Genomic DNA, 19519 nt, shown 5'->3' with positions numbered 1-19519 from the left:
TCAGAGAGTGCAAAGGCAGATAAAAATGGTATATTGTTATAATTGTCTGAAACACAACAACTTTTTGTAGCAGTTGAGTGGTATGACAGTATGCATATCTTTCTTTTGCATCCCTAGGTTATTAAAGTCTTACAGAAAATAGTATTTTCCAGTCTTAAACTGAAGTTTTCGTGTCAGCTAATAAGTGCCTGACAACTCTGTACACTGTTTTTGTTATCAACGTGCAATGTTGGACTATTTAATTCCAAAAATTGTCTGGTATCTAAGGATACTTTCATTAGATCTGACTTCTTTGGTCCATTTTAGATCATGTGAGATGTTTTATCACTAAATTGACAAAATCTCATTTTAGGAGTAGCGAGAAGCATGAGCCCAGGAAAAATGTGGTATTTGCTACTTCATTTGATGGGGAAAAGTATTTTACAGTATCTGTGATACCTGGTTATAAAAGTGTTTGTAGGGTGGATCTGAAAATATCTCCACAGCAGTTTTCACTTAAAAGCAGTCTGTCATTAATGGCTTGACTACTTTATGCAGCTTTTCTGTTCCTACACGTTATTGGCACAAGTTATTTTTTAATAGCTGTTGAACAACTATAAAATAGGAAATGGCAGTTTGTCTGTGCTGTAATACAGCACTGCACATTAACTGCTGCTACCTGCATTAGTTCTGGGCATGCTTAAGTCATAGCCCCCATAAGAAACAGGTGTTTAAGTATGAATAATGTGATTTTTGAAAACTTCCTTGTATACCATTACTGTATTTTAGAGTATGTTATTTCTGTGGTAGAAGGCAAAATAGGTAGGCTTTAATGAGGTAATACAATGTACGTTTTAATGCTGGACCAGAAGGAGGGAAGAAAATGATCAGGATGCTCCAGGTAAGAAATAAGGCTCTCAAATATTAATTATTATAATGTTATTCAGTAAGTTATCAGCTAAAGCCAGATGCCCTAGCATCCACAGAGAAGAAAAGAGAGGATTATTCATGAGTGTTTGATGGACACGGCAATTCAGCTGAATACTAACTGAATACTAATGTATTCCTTTCTTTTCAAGGTATCTACACTCCAGAACCACTCTCCAATTTCTGGTGGGCTCTTTTATCTACTGGGTTTATGTTTGTATATCATTTTAGCATCTTGCAGATTCTGGGTTTGGTAAGTAAACATGGGTTAATAAATGGATAGTTTGCAAGTACATTGAGAGTAGAAACACTGACTAGTTTTTCCAAGTGTCCAGATAGATAGGCACGGGTAAGACTTGTGTAAAGATTTTTAATTGCATGTTCTAATGGACACATATCTCATATCTCACAAGTATTGGCAAAGCCTCTCATAAATCAACTATGTACCTGCATAAATCCATCTATTAAATGCACAGCTGAATTCAGATCTGCTTTCCTTATGAAAGCTGCAGTGCTTGTGTTGGACAAAGGATTGTCATCTAAGCAATTTTGATCATTATGGTAAATTACCATTTTCAGTGTCTGAATCAATGCAACACAAAATATTGTTAATTTATAAATCTGTTGTCCCTTTCCCTAGGTTACAGAAGTGAATTTGAACAACATGTTATGCCCAGCCATCTCAGATCCTTTTTATGGGCGCTGGTATCGAATCTGGGCATCTGGACATCAGACAATCATGACTATGACTCATGGGAAGCTTGTAATCCTACTGTTTTACAGTGCTGTCCCCATCTTTAAATGTAGCGTGGACTTGCTTAGACTCCCAGCTAAGAAAATAGACTGAAATTTCTCCCCACGGAGTAGTACATACAGGAAGCAGAGACACCTATATTCATACTGGAAAACAAAGAGGAAGGATGAAAAGACAGTGTGTTTATATTTCTCCCCACAGTTTATTGCCTCAGAAACACCTCTGTTATCAATTGAGGGTTCTTCTTTTAACTGCTGTTTCTCACTGCCTATTGCCAATGGCAAAATTAGTGGCCTTATTCTGGAAAAGGTTCGTGTTTTATATATTTTGTGTAGATTACAGTAGAATCATCTTGCTAATCCACCCTTTAAAATTAGGCCAGGATCTGTCCACATTCCAGCAAAGAGAGTGGCGGTGCTACCTCATTTTGACGACTTTTCCACTAAACATTAGTACAGTTATAATCACAGAATAGGAAGGAAAGCTAAATTACAACTCTCCACTGATGTGAACAGAACACAGCTTGAAGTGCATCATCCTGGCTTAACTCTTAGCGCTTAAATGTTGCAAAATGGTCACAGTGGAATGATGTACACGTGATCTCCCAATCATAGGTACAAAACAGTGAGGTTCTACTGTATTTTCGTTAAGCTGGTTGAAAATATTGGGGAACAATAACTCTTTCAAAAATCATGATTTTTTTTAGCCGACTACTTTGTTTCTTAAGCTGCTGAGGGTAAGTATCTGTCTGCTGAGGTCCCATCAGATCTTGATGCTTTGGAGATGCTTTTTGAATAAGTGGAAGAACACATTGAAATAATTTCAAAAGCCCATGTTACACGTAAGCTACAATAGATATTTCATCCACTGTTCTGACCTGCCTTTAAACAAAATGTTTTTTTGGCACTTAATTTAGACTGGAGAGAGTGGGAATACAGAGTCCAATGTAAACAGAGTTTTCTTTTTTTTTTACTTGCAGTATCTTGAAACATTCCTCCTCTGTGTTCTACCCTGATTCTTAATAGAGTGGTTAATGAGGAAACAAAATGAAACTATTTTCTTTCTCTGTGACTCTAATATGTTCTGTACACTTTTTAAAATATAGGTACAAAAAGGAATGTCAAGTTAGCACAGGACTGAAAAAGCTGTGTTCCAGTTTACTAGTATGACTAAATTTTCTTGTCAACCTGTGTTTTGGAGTAGAACAGGATGTAGTTAGACAGAATTATAAATAGTAAACTGGCTAAGGGGAGAAACTGTTGGGCAGGAAGCTGGGAGGGCTTTACTGTGTTCCTCCAGATAGCTAATTGCAAGCCTATTGTTGTGCAGCATGTGCAGCATTTCAGGGCTGCAGGGATTTTGTTGTACAAAAGTTTGTTGCCATTTATAGATTATTTGCATTGCGTTGTTGTAGCTGTGACTTGTAAGATAAAAACAAAACCATCGTACCTCCTCTGGATGGATCACCCAAATACATACTCTGATGTGAAGGTACAGTCATTTATACCTCAAGAAGAAAAGTAAGAATGATAAGTGGTTGACTTTTTTTTTCTTTTTTTTTCTTGTAAGATAAGTTTTCATTGGAGAGGGAACAAATGGCTTCTCCAAATATTTTTCACCCCACATGGTTTTATTTAAAAAAAAAAATAAAAAATAGTAGATCTCAATTAGAAGTACTTTGTTCTACATTTGAATTTATGAACTTGCTTCTGGCTTTCTTCCATGCCTATAAACTAAATACCCTGTACTATCACAACTTGAGAACATGAGAGCAATCTAAACTATCTGTCAAGCATGGATAGCTAGTCCCAGTTATAGACTACACTACTCCTTGTGCTTTTACTCAGTGTGCAGGTTGAGAAGACTAAGCACCTGATACTAAGAAGTACCAGCTCACAGAGTTCACTGGCAATTGTTGATCCTGCAAATGTCTAAGTAGGTACTGAACTTCGCTGAGTATCCCACTACTGCCTCAGTAGAGCTGGGCATATGTTGCCTAAGTAGTTGTGGAGTGGTGCCTAAAGAAAAAAAATGCATTGGTACTGAAGGCTTGAACCCATCCGTGGAAGACCACTTAATTAGCTGCTGAAGTACTTCAAGAGAGTCAGTATTGCATCTGCAGTTGATGAAATACAGGATGTTGCTGGGAGATGCTAAGATGGGCACTGCTGGATGTTAAAGCATGCTCTCTATTAATATACTTCATCTCCTATGAACAGCTAAATGTAGTGTTTCTGCCCTCCCCACAGTTACTGTCAACTGTATCTTGGTTTGTATTACTAATTTGGCAAAATGCCTTGGGTTGGATCTAGTCTGCTTTAGAAAGAATGTTTGGTGTAACAGTAGGATGATTTTGCCAAATTTTGCAAACACTAGCATTATAATTTACTTAATTTTAATCACTATTTTTGAAGAATCTTTCCTGTTTATTTTTTTCTTCAGAATATAATATTCAAGCTACTGGAAAAAAAAAATGTTACCTGAGAGTAACACCTTCCCCCCTGCCCCCCCCCCCCCCCAAAAAAAAAAAAAAAAAGCCAGCATTTCCTATCTTCTGCAGTCATATGCTTCAGGACATTCATTCTAACCAGGTATAAAACAGCTCCTCTTTCTCACCAGTGACTGCCTCAATTAAGACTACAGAAGCATTTACATAAGCTCAGGTGTCTCAGTGCAGGCTCTTTTCTTGGAATGCAAAGCCCTTCTGACTGACTTAAAATTGAAGAGCGGGAATGGTGACTTCCAAATACAGCCACCACTATGGGAAAGTCCCTAGGACAATTTGGCTTCTGTCTTGTGCTGGGACTCCCAGTCTTTGTTACACTGGTCCTGTTGTTTTGAGCCACACTAGCCATTCTGGGCACAACTTCACAACAGCTGACAGAACAGTTCATCACAGCCAAAGGAAAACTCGTATTCCCTTTCCACACCTCACCTGTGCAGGCTTTGGTGTCTGAACTGTTGTTTTTGCTAAAATGGCTAACTGAATGTAGTAATTCAGCAAAGAAGTAGAGAGCAAAACTACTACACTCAGTAAGGCTGTTCTGAGTGTCAGAAGAGTGGTGCCATGGGGATCACGAGGGAGGGCAGCAGTAAGAACCTCTTTGTGATGGTAAGCTGTGTTGACTTCTTTGCTTGATGTCTTCTATTGATGAAGTTGGCCAAGTTATTGGTCCCCCTGCCCCTTTCTGAAGGTTATTTTTAAATGTGGTATTTCAGTTTGGTTTATAGGATGGTTCCCCAGCAAGCTATGTCAGCACAGCTGAGCCGTGAGCTTCATGTATGGGGAAGAACAGGGCAGAAAAGGAATGAACTTCACATCCCTTACTCCCCAGCTGTCTCGGGTAGCTGTTTGGAAGATGCATCTTACAGAGCTTGTTCAACATGTAGGATATTAGTTTGAACAGGAAAGCAGAATACTTAACCTCCATGTAGGAATATCTGTTTTCTTTCCTGGCAGATTTTCTTTTCCTTTAGCGGTTTATTTTATGGGCAGTTATACTGTACAGCTGATTTCTTTGGTTGCTTTTATGCTGGAAATTAAAGAGTATAACTATGAGGTTTTACACTGGAGCAGTGCAATGTGTGATTGAAAGGGTAGTCCTGGCCCTCCCTAGTCAGATGTTCCTGAATCTTTTATCTCAGTGCTCACAGTTACAAAGATATTAGGGGCACATATGGTGCACAGCCAGAGGCTGGCCATATAGCCCGACAGACTGTTCCTTTCAGTAGGGGCCTGTATTTTAGAAGTGCTTAAGCTTGGTTATAAAAACTCACCCTAAAATGGCTTGATTCGCTGTCCATGAGCGAGTCATGTACAATACCAGAAAAAAATCTTGTGTGGTGCTTCCATCTAGATTTCATCTAAGTTATGTGTTCAGCTGTCTGAACAGAGCCTTCTATTCCAATTTTTAGTACATAGACACTCCAAACAAAAGAAACGAGGAGCAATGAGAATAGACTGTCACTCACTGGCAGAAAGGATAGTCAAACTTACTTCCAGGTATAGACATCAATGAAGCACTAGTAACTACAGTAAAATTGTTTATGGATCAGATTGTTTATGCAGCACTCCAAAGCACAAAAACAAGCAACTACAAATTCTGCATCCACCATAACTTCAGGTGATAGCCTGTGAATACTGAGATTACTGTGTCAATGATTGTGCCAAGGCTTTAGCTGTCCAGGACATATGCAGCATCTTTTTCTTTTTTTTTTTTTTTTTTTTTTTAAGTATTCAGACACTGTAGGCAGTATTTGAGCTGTATCTGTTTTGTTTAACTTCCTTCTCTTTAAGCACCAAAGAAGAATTTGCATCTTGTTTCTTTTTGAAGGGTGAAAACTACCAGCTCTTGATCATACTTAAAAATTAATTAAAACCCCTGTCTGTGACCACAACACCCATACTTGGGGTTTGGTTCAGCTTCTTGTGGACTTTAATTACAAGCAGCATTTCTCAAGCCCTTTGTGCTTAAAGCATAGCTACATTGCTGAAGCTGGGAGATATAAAATGTCAGTTCATTTTTGCATACCTTTATTTTATACAGTACCTCATTGTAGATCTATCCCTCTGTCTCTGGCCAGAATCAGGGTTTTGATATTTCTGTATATTTGATAATAATTTGTAAAGCCTAACTGTATTTTCCTTTCAGAAATGGCTACTTGCAACTGTTCAAGTACTGTATTTTACTCTTAGATCCTAATTCTTGCGTCTAAACTACAGGCATGTGTTTCCTATGCATCTATACCTAATGGCAACTGTAGATTGTGTTGTTTTTCTTGCTGTTGCAAGTCATAGAATGATTTGGGCTGCAGAAGACCTTGAAGATTGTCAAGTCCAACCATCAGCTTGACTTACGGAGTCCTACCACTAAACCATGTCCCTTAGCGCCATGTCTACACATCTCTTGAATACCTCCAGGGATGGGGACTCCACCACATTCCCGGGCAGCCCAGTCCAATGCTTGACCACCCTCTTCGTGAAGAAATTCTTTCTCATGTCCAATCTAAACCTCCTCTGGTGCAACATGAGACCATTTCCTTTTTGCATCCTATCACTTGTCACCTGAAGTTGGTTCATTAGCGGTGGATTCTTAGGAATTAAAAGCTCTAAAAAGGGAAAAAAAAAAAAAAAAAAAAGGTGGGCATATGTCAGCCCTTCTGTTAGTAGCTGGAAGGTTTCTACAGGCAGACAGGTCAATGTTAATGCTTTCATTTTTACAGTGACAAGATACATAACAAATCTGTTCATTTTTGTGACCTCATACTCAAGATGCTATTGGTGTATATCTATATTTTGCAGCTTTTAGTAATTCAGTAAAGCCAAGCTGTTTTTAAAATGATGTTATTTTTCTGCAGGGTCAATTTTGTACTTTTTTTGTTTTAAATTATTCCTGCATTTACTGAGTCATTATCTCAATGCTGCAGAGGATGCAGCACGCAGAACGGTAAGCATACCCGCACCACTCTTGCCAACCGAACTGTGCCAGGGAGCTGGAATTGCTCAGGTACTGGACTGATGCACAAAGCAGTCTTTGGAAACTTGCAGTTCCTCTTACCCAACCCTCTAGTTCAAGTGTGCTGTTACCCAGGCACAGAATGGAATGGCAAGGGCAAGGATGGATGTGAAGTTCAACTTCCACGTATGCTGTTAGTTCTGAATAATTTGTAAGAGTGTTATAAATTTTGTAAACTTTTTAATGTGCTAAAACTTGGTAATGAGGTAACCTTTACAAATAAGGGGTAATTTGTGAACTTGTTTTTGTATTTTGGTCTGATCTTTTGTGTTGTTGTACCCTAAGTCCAGCTCACTGGGCAAATAGTTGTTAAACCTTTGAATTAAAACAAATAAATGCATTTTAATGGTACTGTACAGTTTTGTCATCGTTGTAATCATGCTAGGCACTGAGTCTGTCTTGCTCATTATTTTCTGAAACTAAGTAAGAAAACTGAAGTTGATGTTCCACTTCTGTTCGTAATATTAGCAGTTAGTCATAGATAGATGCATCAAATCAGATAAGAATACAGACTCTCCTGTTTTAAGCAGTCTGTACTGCTAGAGGTAGCTTACCTTTGCAGGTAGCAGTTCCTTTAAGTGAGAACAGTGATTACCAGGGTTTCTTTTAAACATCTGAGTATGACCTGTGCCTGTTATTCTAGCAATCAACACAAGCCAAGTCTGAGTTTACTGGTAGACCTCACTGCAGGACATAAATCCTTTAGTTGCTATTCATACGTTCTCTGTCCATGTCCCATAGGTTTAAAGAAAAAGAAAAAAAGAAAGAAAAAGAAAAAAGCTCTGGAAACAGTATTATGATGTCTTCTACTCTTCTTTCAATTTTCTTTCCACAACTGTGGTAGAGTCTTTTTTAATTTCCTGTTCTGTTCTAAGTCACTTCAGGAGAGGAATATAGAACAAGTACAAAAGTTTTCAGCTCAAAATTTTAAGTACATTAATTGCAGTAGCATTCTGGCCAGTCTCACACCATAAGCAATGGCAAAGAAGTTCCATCATTAATGCACTCCTGAAATGTTTCTGGCCATAATAAAAAGGACTTTTAAGTACCCTGCAGTAAATAGTGTGACCCAGTACAGTCTCAGACAACCAGTTATATCATTATGTAAATTTCCTGAAAGAAAGAGAATACTGGATATGCTCACTTGAGTTGAGTTTACTATATATGTATTTTAGATGTTTTAAGTTTTCACCTTGGAAAGTTGGAGAACAGAACCAATTCCCCAGCTTAAATTCTCTTTAAAGACTGGTAAGTCCTTACACATAAGTCTTTAAAGCAGCTTAAGTAGAAATTTAGTGTAAAGTGCGTTATGAAAACCTGAAATGAACTAACTAAGCAATTTCCTTTTCAGGCACTGCTAATTATCCTCTACAGCACTCAACAACTCTAATTGTAAGTCAGCTTTTCATTGTTTAATATCAACATATACGTAAGAATAAGCAAATCACCACTTCTGAAACATCCCTAATACTCAGCACTATTTTGCTAATTTGTTTTTTTGTACTGTGTTAGCTACATAGCTGGCTGAAGGAAACTTTTGGTAGGAAAGTTAACTAGCTGGACATCTCAATGAACTGTGAGTTTCAGGTCAATTTAATGATACAAAGTCTGTAAAATACTAAAACCACTATAAAAATGTAAAATGTGTCTCAGTACACTAGGCACTTGGCTCAGGGAACAGTTTTCCATGTCATTTTTACATGCCTGTCATCTGGTCATCCTGCGTTTTGCCATCAGCTGGAGTGTTGGTCTGTTGCTTCACAGGAACACACTCCTTGACCTTATTAAATAAAACATCCCCTTGATATTATGGGTATCTACACCAACGTCGACATCTGCCAAGCTCTCCTCAACCATTGACACACACCTCAGAAAGCTCTGCTACCCTGTCAGAGGTACTCCAGGGGCACTGAAAACTGGTGCTGACAGTTAAGACTGTTGGTGAACCAAGGGTTCAGGCATGCTGTTTTCACTGGATCAGCTTAAGTTAAAAACAACCAACCAAAATAACCAATATATATATAAAAAAAAACACCAAACAAATGAAAACCCAACCAAACCAAAACAACCAACGAAACCAAAATTTTAAAAGTAGCCCTACTTTGTGGGGAATGGAACAGGACTTCTTAGTTGATCTTTCATATTTCACAGGACCCCTGCAAAAAATCAGTGCAAACCCTGCACTATATTTTTTTTCCATAAAACGTGGCAGTCTATACATTAACTACCTATGTCATGCAAGATAAAGAAATCCCTTATGACAAAGCTAGCCTAGATACTCTTTCAAATCACACCTGTAAGAGTAATGTGAAGAAAATACTGAAATTATTTCAGGTGATAGCAAGATACTCTTTAATACGCATTTTGCTGCATTAATTCGTTGACTCATGTTCCTTTACTAGTGCAGGCAATGTATTGGTTACACCAGTGTAACTGGTTTTGCAACCAAGTTTTGTTTAAAGAATTTGAAACCAATTCCACCTCTCAGAGAATAACATAATTCCGTATTTACTGGATGAAATTCCATATTTAAAATTTGATGTAAAAAGTGCAAAACCGGACCTGAAACGCAGATATAATTTGGAGTACTCAGTAACTCACTTCTTAATTACGACTGCAAGCTGCACCTGCCCAACTGGTTCCTACAGCAGGCAAAATGAAAAGCCAGACTTAATCACAGGAAAATATTCCTAACACAGCATTAGCCTTTAAAATTAACACTAACTGCGAATGCGTAAATAAAAAAAGAAAAAGTGACAAAGCCGCACAATTAAGCAGAGAAACATAAAAAGAAATGGTGATTCTTTTTCCTTATTTTATTGGGTAAATGATTTAAAAGGTAATAACAATAGTGTTAAAACTACTACAATATCTTTCCACAGCCATATCTCACAGACCCACAGATAACCTTCTATATATATAATTTTTTTTGCTTTTTCCTCATTTTATCTTTTTAAGCCATACTTATATTAAAATGCCCATTTCAACAGTTTCTTCACACTAATAGCAATTAAATGTGGAAGGAAGGAGGATCTAGTCATAACGGAAGGGGGTTCAGGTAATCTGATATAATTGTAATCAATCAAGTTACTAAGAAAGGAAGGAAAAGAGAGAGGCTTTGTAAGCTACTCCAGGTAGCCCTAAGCCCATTGTGTGTCACCACTGCATTACAGATAACTCAAGATGCTGGTGAACAATTAAATTTTTTTTTTTTGTAACATATAAAACACTAAAATAACTTAGAAACTAGATCCAAATATTTTGAAAAGAATCAACTTTGATATACAAAAACAGTCATAAGTTGTTACAAAAGTTTCAAACAAAAGTTTGTTTTCTCAGTGCGTTTATGTACCAGCGCAATTACTGGGTCCAGAGCAAAGAAAGAGGTTTTTATTTTTTATTTTTTATTTAACAGTAATAAAAAACGAGGAAAACATATCTTTGTATATAAAGAATCATTGCTGGTCTTAAGAATAAATGTAACCAGAAACCCTTTAAATCTGAGAGGCACACTTTGGGTTTCCTTTTTTTTTTTTCTTTTTTTTTTTAAACATAAAAGGAAAGTCACCAGTTTATTTAAATGGAGGAGATACTCAGACTCCCCAAATAAACTTAATTCAATTAACATCACTAGCAAAAATCAGTTAGAAACTGTACAAAAATAAAAAAGTTAACACATTTAATCCTGCAGGGATTTTGTAAGGACTGGAAGGCAGGCTTTAGGAGCAGCATTTGGGCATGGCTGGAGGCTTCTTTGGTTCGATCTAACACACACAAGAGATGTAACCTACTCCAGACAACAATTTTAAAAACCCGCACATTTGAAGACAAGTAAAGAGGTCCATATACAAACGCCAGGGTGTGCAAAAATGGATTTGACTGTCTTGATTTCATAGTGTATCTGAGGTCAGAACTCTCATGTGCCCTCCCCCTGCTGTGACCAGCATTTGGGGTTGAGATGGTGAGAAGTCAGTGCTACGGCAGTCTAGACAGAAGGAAGGCCACTTGAGGCACGACTAAGCAATAGTTTCATGTCAAGTCCAGTTTTTTTTTTTTTTTTTTTTAACTTTTTAGTTTACAGAAGAGGGTTTTTAGGAACATTAAGCAAAAGAATTAAAAAAAAAAAATATTTTTAATGGAATAAGGCAAATGGATTAGTGCTTATCAAAAATTAGCATTCCAACTTAAAAACAGTGAAATTAACTGCTTGGTTGTACCTTAACTTTTTATAAAGTACCCCAAATAAAATAACAATAAAAAAAGATCTGTATCTAAATCTAGCAATATATCTAAAAGGATAATAAACATAACTATGAGGGAATGACATTTGTGAAAGCAATTGTTGATTAGCTTTAAGCAAACAGACCTATTCTGTCCCAGTGCATGTCACAGTGAACTGCACATTTTGTACAAATAAACCCACAATTACACAGAAACAATCCATAGCATTTTCAGCACTTGCATGCTGAGGAGGTAGGTGCCCTAGAAACACTGTAGATAAACTGATTATTCCAATCTCTTCTACAAAATACCATACAATCTGATTGACCACAGACTTCGTAACAGTTTTTTTAATTAGTGATACAAAACTCTGGTCCAGAAGGGTCTGGCATTAACTCATTTCAAAAGCACACCTTTACAGTTTGTATAACACCCTTTTAACTATATTTTTAAGCAACAGCTACTAAGAGATAGACAAAAATGCATTGTGCATTATGCTGTATACAAAAAGGAGACAAAACTATCCTTTTCCCCCCCAAGCCATGGTGGGAAGTATTGCTGACCTTGTCCTTAAAAACCTGCAGGATTGTTTATTCATCAGTATATCATTATTACACTGGTAAGAAATTCTGTATAACATCTGCATATATCGAAGATTTTTTAAAAAATCTGATATGATTTTAGATCCGCATGACCAGTCACGTGACCTGCTTGAGGTTGATTAGCACCTTTCAATACATATATATTTTTATATATAATAGATCTTTTTAAAAAACTTCTAACAATGAGCTCATACAGAAGCATGAGCATGCTGTAACGAGATGACAGATAAAGATGGGGTTGGATGACATTTTTTTTTTTTTTTTTTTTGCAGCAGAATGATTCAGTTTGTGCTCAGTTTCCCTATAAGGGCAAGGAAAAAACAAAACAAAACAAAAAACTTTATCAGGTAGCCACTTGTTCACAATTTCCACTTGAAGACAAATCCATTTAAAACTGCTCCCCAAGTAGAAACAAGACAACAGTATCATCCAAAATAGCTTCTGTATAAACATCTATTAATTTCTGCAGCGTCTGCCTGGCACCTCTTGGCTCCTGAAATTTCAGGCCTTCTGCTTATAAATTAAGGCATCACAACTGAAAATGTAAATATTTGGACATCAGATGCTGTGGATGAAGGAATACAAAAGACTTTCTATGAGAACCTCCATATAAATTAAGTGGCAGAGCTAACCTCACATAAGGGATGAGCATAATTTATCCATATCTGTTTTTTGAAACATTTGTATAATTGGTCAGAGTTTTTTTTTTTTTAATTAACTCAATCTTAATTCATCTATTTGAATTACATATATATTTTACAAACATTCATTATTCAAAATAATTGGAATTTCTGCTTACCGTAGTTTACTCACCCATATCAGGAAGGTCTTTTCTATAATAGATGGGATGTGTTGTCCCATAAAACATGCGCTGACCTACAACAGGTATTAGTGGGAGTTCTGCAGGCACGTAAGCAAGGAGGTAGCTCCTAGCATATACTGGGCTTGCAACTATACCACACGTACCTCTTAATAATCCTATTTTTACAGTTGTTAAAAGTTCTAATCAGTTTTCTTTCTTTACCTCGTGGAGAAGTATCAGAATTATTACACAGTACTTAGAGCTCTCAAGTACTATTCCTGTAATAGATGAGAATATGTAAAAATTATGGCATACTTGTCCTGTGCTCTTTCAAAACATTTTTTTTTTAAACAAGTTAACTTTACCTAACTATTCATGACTTGATAAAACTCAGCAAGTTCAAAAGCACAAGAAAGAACAAAACAGGGATTTTTCTTTTCTAGAATAAGCTAAAGAAAAGAAAAAGACAAATACCTCACTTTAAAACAAAATAATCCCAGAAACCCCAACGCCAGAGCAGTGGAGAACTCAATATAGTTTGCTACAATGTCTGGCGCATTTGCTATATTTTTTCTATGAATTGTATATGCAAGTATATAGTAATGTCATAGTCAAAGGCACTAAAATCTAAACCAATTTTCTTCCTAATATGACATCTGCTACTCACCAATCTGCTTTTAAAAACAAATGTGACTCCTAATTTGACATCATCAGAAAGGCATCATCTCATCACAAATGCACTACTATGACCAGGCTTGGCAGGGCTGGACTGCCCTCAGTTTCCAGAGCAGACTAGGAGATAAATGTATCTAGTATCCTACTGGATTACGTCATGTCCTATCAATTAGACCACTTGATTCTGAAAATGCTGCTATATGAACTTCACTTCTTATTGTACATTTCATTGCTTCATAACATCCAAAAAAGCATTTTGGATATCAGCCTTCAAATTCTGGCTGTATGTGCTGGATCTGAAGATCACGTATATAGGTAGCTACATGAAATCTTTACTGCAGGGGTGAGATACTGTACACAAAATATTATTAAGAAGGTTATAAAAATGCAATTCATTGTCTAATATAACACCTGAATCTGATATGTTTCATTCCCTGTCAGAGCTATTAATGAAAAAGCCATGAATGCCTTTTTTCTGAGCAAAGAATCCCTAACTGTAATCCTTAAACTCTTCCTTCCATCCACAGTCACAGAAAGCCTTGATTGATACAATTCAATGTTAATGAAGTAGAAATTTAAAATTTCATAAAAAACCCAAGGGCTATATATGCTGCAAAAAAATCTGCAGTGACTCAATAATAAAAAAGTATGGGATCTTTGTAATAACGCAGTTTTTCCTCCCGTTGCCATGATGAGCTTAACGCACCAAGGAGAAGCCTCAAAATGGCAACGGAAACTATCATCATAAAATGGTACAGTAATAGAGATAGCTAGACCAAGAAGGGGCAGGGTCTCCTGGGAAGAGGTCTGCAGAGAGGTCAAGTGACTGGTCATGCGGCTCAGTGTCAGGAATAATGGTTGTATGGTGGAAGGGGGTGCCCAATGCCATTTTGGAAGTGATGATGCTGACGATGGGCAAGGTACTCTGTGTAGCTCATTGTCATCTTCTCACTACGGTACCTAGAAAAGAGCAAAGAGGCAAATGCAAGAACTTTTACCAGGAAGCTAGGAGTAGCACTAAAAATATGGCACTAATTGTACGTTTAATGATGAGAACAGCTCTGTAGTCTGATTTTAGGAATAATACTAACTTCAGCTGCACAAGGGCATGGAGAGAACCACTGTGGTTTTCAGGGTTATTCTTGAATCTTATGACAAGTAAGCGCTTATGAAAAATATTTCAAACATACAGAACTATTAAAAAATGTTGCCTACTACTTTACTCATGATAGAGGGAATTTAAACTTGTGAGGATTTACTGGGAGTGTCCCGTATCATCAGCCAACTCTCTACATAAAGCCTAGGAGATAAACACCATAAACAAGCGTTACAGATTTTGGGGCTGTTTTTAAAAAAATCAGTATCAATTGTCTACCAAATTCTGCTCTTAAAATAATCCCAGCTACATTGAATGCAGTTATATCCTTTTTAGACTATATATAGCGGAAAGCAGAATCTAGGCCCTGACAAAAAATACTTCAGATACATTTGCATCAGTATTGTTTGACAAGGAACATCTTGCCACATTTATACTTATCTGTAAAACTGTGAAATCTACATAAAAATAACACTATTGCACATTGCCACAAATTTCACTTAGAAAGACCTTGCATAAGAGATCTTACAGATGAGAGTTGGTGAATCCAGCTACAGTGGTCTAAAATATTGCCACCTCCCCTGTTTATGACATTTCTCTTCTGGAGTTGCTCTGGTTGTTCTTTCCCCTTTTAGGTCTGAAAAAGCACAACACATGCCTCAACCACTTGCACTCACAACCCAACACAAAAATTTAAACTACTGTTGAGTTATCAACTGCAGCAACCGAGGCAGCAAACACACTCGTTTCTGTTGCCCCTTTGCCAGAGCAAAACACCTTACACTTGCAGCTTTTTGCTTCAGTGCACCTTTCAGAGCACCAAATAGCCCATATTTACGTGATAAAAGTGTTGGTTAATGATGTACTGATTTAACAAGTGGTCACTGGTCCTGGCTAAGAGATTAGCTGCAGCACCTCTTGAATTGATGTGAATGGCACACAGCACTCACTGCCCCCAATGAGTAAGCTCATCTGTGAATGAAATCCTCTGCTACTATGAAACTAAACCATAAACTTGGCAATTAATGAAGTTGTTTCTAAGTGGGTTAAAATAAGCCAAAGGCAGCCTGTATAGAATCAGAGTTAAAACAAGCAAAAAAAAAGAATTTTACTCTGAACGTTAAAATTTGTTTATTCCACTCATTAGGCCAGTGATTTTGCTACCGTTTTGGATGCTGTGAAAATACACTAAATACACTAAACAGCATACTTTGTTTTGTTCTCATATACCATTGCTTCCAACAAAATCATAGAGCTGGAAGAAAATATGAGCTATATAGAAGTTTGGTGTCTTGGAAGAATATATTCCTCATTTATTGAGGTGTACAGAAAATCTCATTTCAGAATTCTAGCAATTACTCTTGCCCTCAGTTATCACCACATATTCTTTTTGGAAAGAAGATAATGAGGTGTACTGGTAAAATAAATGAAAAGGAAATTGGGGTTCTGCATTTGGAAATTTAGCTGTATTCTGTAAGTCCTTCCTCCCTAATTTAACTCTCAGAATAGCTTGTTTGCCTTAGTAACAGCAATTCCACAGTAATCAGGTTCCTCCAAGAAAGCAGAATTCTGAATAATCAATGGGACACAAAGTCTTTCTTCTTCATCCAAAAGACCACTGAATGAAGGAGGGATTCCTCTAATTAAAAAATCGTTATTTTTCTAAGAAATGCTTTGCCTTCTATCTGGGCTAAACATTCACTGCAGCTAAGTAATAGCAAGCCTTGTAGATAGAGATGACAAATGCGAGAGCTGAAAAAAACACAGATCTCAGCTCTTTGTCCTCTACAAGCACATAAATGATCATGAGATTCCAAGTATTTTCAAATGTCTGAAATGAAAGGATTGTGTTTTAATTATTGCCCAGGAAGGCAAGTCTAGCTCACGTCTAGTTGCACTAAGAAGGAAAGAATTCCCAGAGAAATATGTACACAGAAACAAAGGTAATATATACAACATTTAAAAAACTAATCCTGTAACCCTATGAATCCCTAAAAATTGATAAAAGGTAGAAAGGATAACAATTTTGGACAAAGGATTCCAACTAGCAAATTTATTATCTGTATTAATAGTATGTTCATTATCCCCAAAGAAAAAAAAAGGAACATAAAGGGTTAACAGTCAATACCTCGTTATAACAAGAGATTTATAAAGATCTTTTTTCTCCAAGCATGGAATAAATAGCTAGAGCTCAGCAGTTATTTTATACTGCACAGTTATAAAAATAAGATGTTTTAGAGGCCTTCTATCAACATTTACTCTTCCACCACGTAACTGCAATTTTATGGGCAGAATATCTACTACTAATTCTAAAGTATTTTGGTTTGGACATGCTACCAAGCCCTTCTGAACACATTTTATTAAATGAGCATTACAACAAGTACACTAATGTTTAGGAGTGACAGAGTATGAAATAAAGTGTTAGATTCATAGCTTTACTCCTGACGATACCCTGACGCAGTCAAACTAGTACACTGACCGCCATTATCAGCTAGCTAGCTTGGCACCTAGCCTGTTGAGATAAGGAAGAAGCCTATACTCCACAGGAGCCAGTGCTTGCTTTAAGAATTGAACAGGGCCTCCACACCTTCACAGCAACAGACTCAGTGTTCCAAGAGCTCCAATACAAATTGACAATGGCAAGTAATCCTCGTTAATAAAATCCCCTTGAGATCCATTACAGCTAACGAACAAACTGTAAAAACATAGAGCTAATACACTGCAAAGATTTTTCAGAGTTATGAATCAAAATACGCAGATGCCCTGATAAATACGTAACATACTATTTAACAACTGTCTTTTCTTTCTTGCTTAATGCCAGTAATCCCTGTTATATTTAATGCAAGGCACAAATATCTCTAGATTCCGTGCTGCTATTGTGAAAAGAAATTGTTAATAAATAAGGGAAAGCTTACTATTAACATCTGAAACGACCACATATCAGGAATGAACACATCACAGCAATACCAAAACAGGACTTATCTGTCGTATTCCATGATGCATACCTGGTTAGCTTTATGGTTTTCCTGAATTCGTTAGTAATTGGAGCTTTGTAGCCTCCTTTCCTCAATAAGGAATCTATCGTTTGAATGTGGTCCCATCCTGTTGAATTTTACAGCAGTAAAAATTAGTAAGAATTACAGCAGTAAGAAATAGATGATGCAAAAAATACAGTACAGTATGTAGTGTTATTGATAATACAAGCGCTCTTCTGAAGTTGTGTACAAAACATAGAAAATTCTTCCCTGCCTAAGAAAACAGTTGAAGGAAATATACTGCATAGGATTTCTTTAGGCATAAGGCTTGCTTTACAAACAACGCGTTTTTATCTCATCGTTGAAATATTTTAAAAGCAGACCCACTGTGTCCTAGACTTGGGTTAACAGACAAAATTATACTTTTCTGAAACATTCAGGCATGATCATTAATCACAATCAGTTTATACATCATAGATGGCTACGATGGTATGGAAAAACTAAATTTCTATAAAATTCAAAAGATTTATTAGCTGAACAAGTGGAAAGACATTATTCTTCTCCACAAATGTCACTGTAAAGCTTAGTGATATTTGTAATTTCAGAACTACTATATAGGTGGCTGGTTAATTAAAAAACAATGATGGAATAAAAATCCAGATTCATTATTGTTCTCAAAAAGCCTTCATATTATTCAAAACTCCTATAAATCGATTTTTAAAAGCTTAATATTTCCAAGATAGCTGTTAAGACGTGTTATTTCCAAAAGATTAGTCACACTGAATATTTAAAACAACAACAAAAAAGGGAAGTTCATGGTCTACTGTAAGTATTTAGAAATGTAAACACCCCCTCCTAATTCCTGAATTTAAAATAAAACAAACTTGTGTAGGTGATCACCAAAGGTCTTAAAAAAACACAAAACACTTCTTGAACTGGCCAATCTTAGATTACAAAAGGAAAAGAATTGCCTTGGAAAGCATCTGAACTTTTAAGTGACCATTTGGAAACAGAATTATCTATTAACGATGATTGTTAATTAAGAATTCATCCTATTCCTTCGCTCATCAAATCAAATATAAAAAGGAAAAACAAAAAAGTGGCAATGCAGAATTTAAACACTGAGACACACTGTCAAGCCTGAAAGAGAATAATGTTAGTGGTAGTCAGAGTTAGTTGCTTAGACCAACAGACTGCTATTCAACAAAATCTACAGTATATATACATATATATTAATTCACAAACTTTAGTCTATCCCTCTATTAAAAGGGACACATTATTCTGGACTTTCAGTATGAAAGTAATTCCCTTCCATCCATCCATCCAAAATACCAGAAGTTGCTGTTTATAAAACTAATTAAATACTACAAGAAAGTACCTAACTGAAAAAAACTTCACCTCTGGGAATAAATCAGCTGTTAAGATCATTGACCAGACATCCTGTAACTTAACAGAGTTTGTGCATGTCTAATATTGCAGCATAACAATTATATGAAAATTTGTAACTTTTGACAACTGTAAAGTTCGTTGACAGCACTGTGGTTCCTCTCCATATTTTGTTTTCCTATAGCTTCACAGTGGTTATGGCTTGCTTAAAAAACAGCTACAGTTTACTGAATCCCTATAAGGGGATTGATACAGACATGTAATTGGCATTTTATATAAGAGTCTTTTCTTACAATTAAATATTGCTCCATCATCTGACATCAGTGCAAGGTCAAATATTGCATTTTAGATTTATATGTATGTTTAAATTCTTCACCAGATCATATGAAATAAAGTGCAACAATGACCTTGCTCCTTTGCAACCTCCGGTAAGTAGGTGGCGGTGCGTTTTGATCCTTTTTCATTGATGAATTCTATTCTAATGCCATGTACACCCACCTGCAAGAAATTGGCAGTTTTATTAGTACATTAAAAAAAAAATACAAGAGATTTCTAACACGATAAAGGCCAAAATGTGAACCTTTCA

The 19519-nt window shown here is 36.5% G+C and overlaps 2 protein-coding genes across 4 annotated transcripts in view; one reads left to right on the top strand and one right to left on the bottom strand.

The window, feature by feature from the left end:
- Positions 1 to 19519, top strand: part of TMEM164 (transmembrane protein 164) — a 114434-nt gene that overhangs the window by 40572 nt on the left and 54343 nt on the right. For 2 of the 3 annotated variants that reach the window (XM_040572584.1, XM_040572585.1), the window contains exon 6: positions 8528 to 8568. In XM_040572584.1, coding sequence (XP_040428518.1) covers positions 8528 to 8568 — 41 coding nt within the window. Of the gene's footprint in view, positions 1 to 1058; positions 1160 to 1546; positions 7528 to 8527; positions 8569 to 19519 lie in introns of those variants that run through there. The other variant, XM_040572583.1, reaches the window with a different exon arrangement.
- AMMECR1 (AMMECR nuclear protein 1) overlaps positions 9975 to 19519 on the bottom strand; it is an 81795-nt gene continuing 72250 nt past the window's right edge. The window contains exons 4-6 of the mRNA XM_040572582.1: positions 19341 to 19431; positions 17578 to 17674; positions 9975 to 14436 (exon numbers count right to left, since the gene is read on the bottom strand). Coding sequence (XP_040428516.1) covers positions 14322 to 14436; positions 17578 to 17674; positions 19341 to 19431 — 303 coding nt within the window. The 3' untranslated portion in view covers positions 9975 to 14321. The remainder of the gene's footprint in view (positions 14437 to 17577; positions 17675 to 19340; positions 19432 to 19519) is intronic.

Source organism: Cygnus olor, chromosome 13, assembly GCF_009769625.2.
Source record: "Cygnus olor isolate bCygOlo1 chromosome 13, bCygOlo1.pri.v2, whole genome shotgun sequence".
NCBI classification, from domain to species: Eukaryota; Metazoa; Chordata; class Aves; order Anseriformes; family Anatidae; genus Cygnus; species Cygnus olor.
The sequence above is the reverse complement of the archived record's forward strand: the minus strand, read 5'-3'. Positions and strand labels throughout refer to the sequence as shown.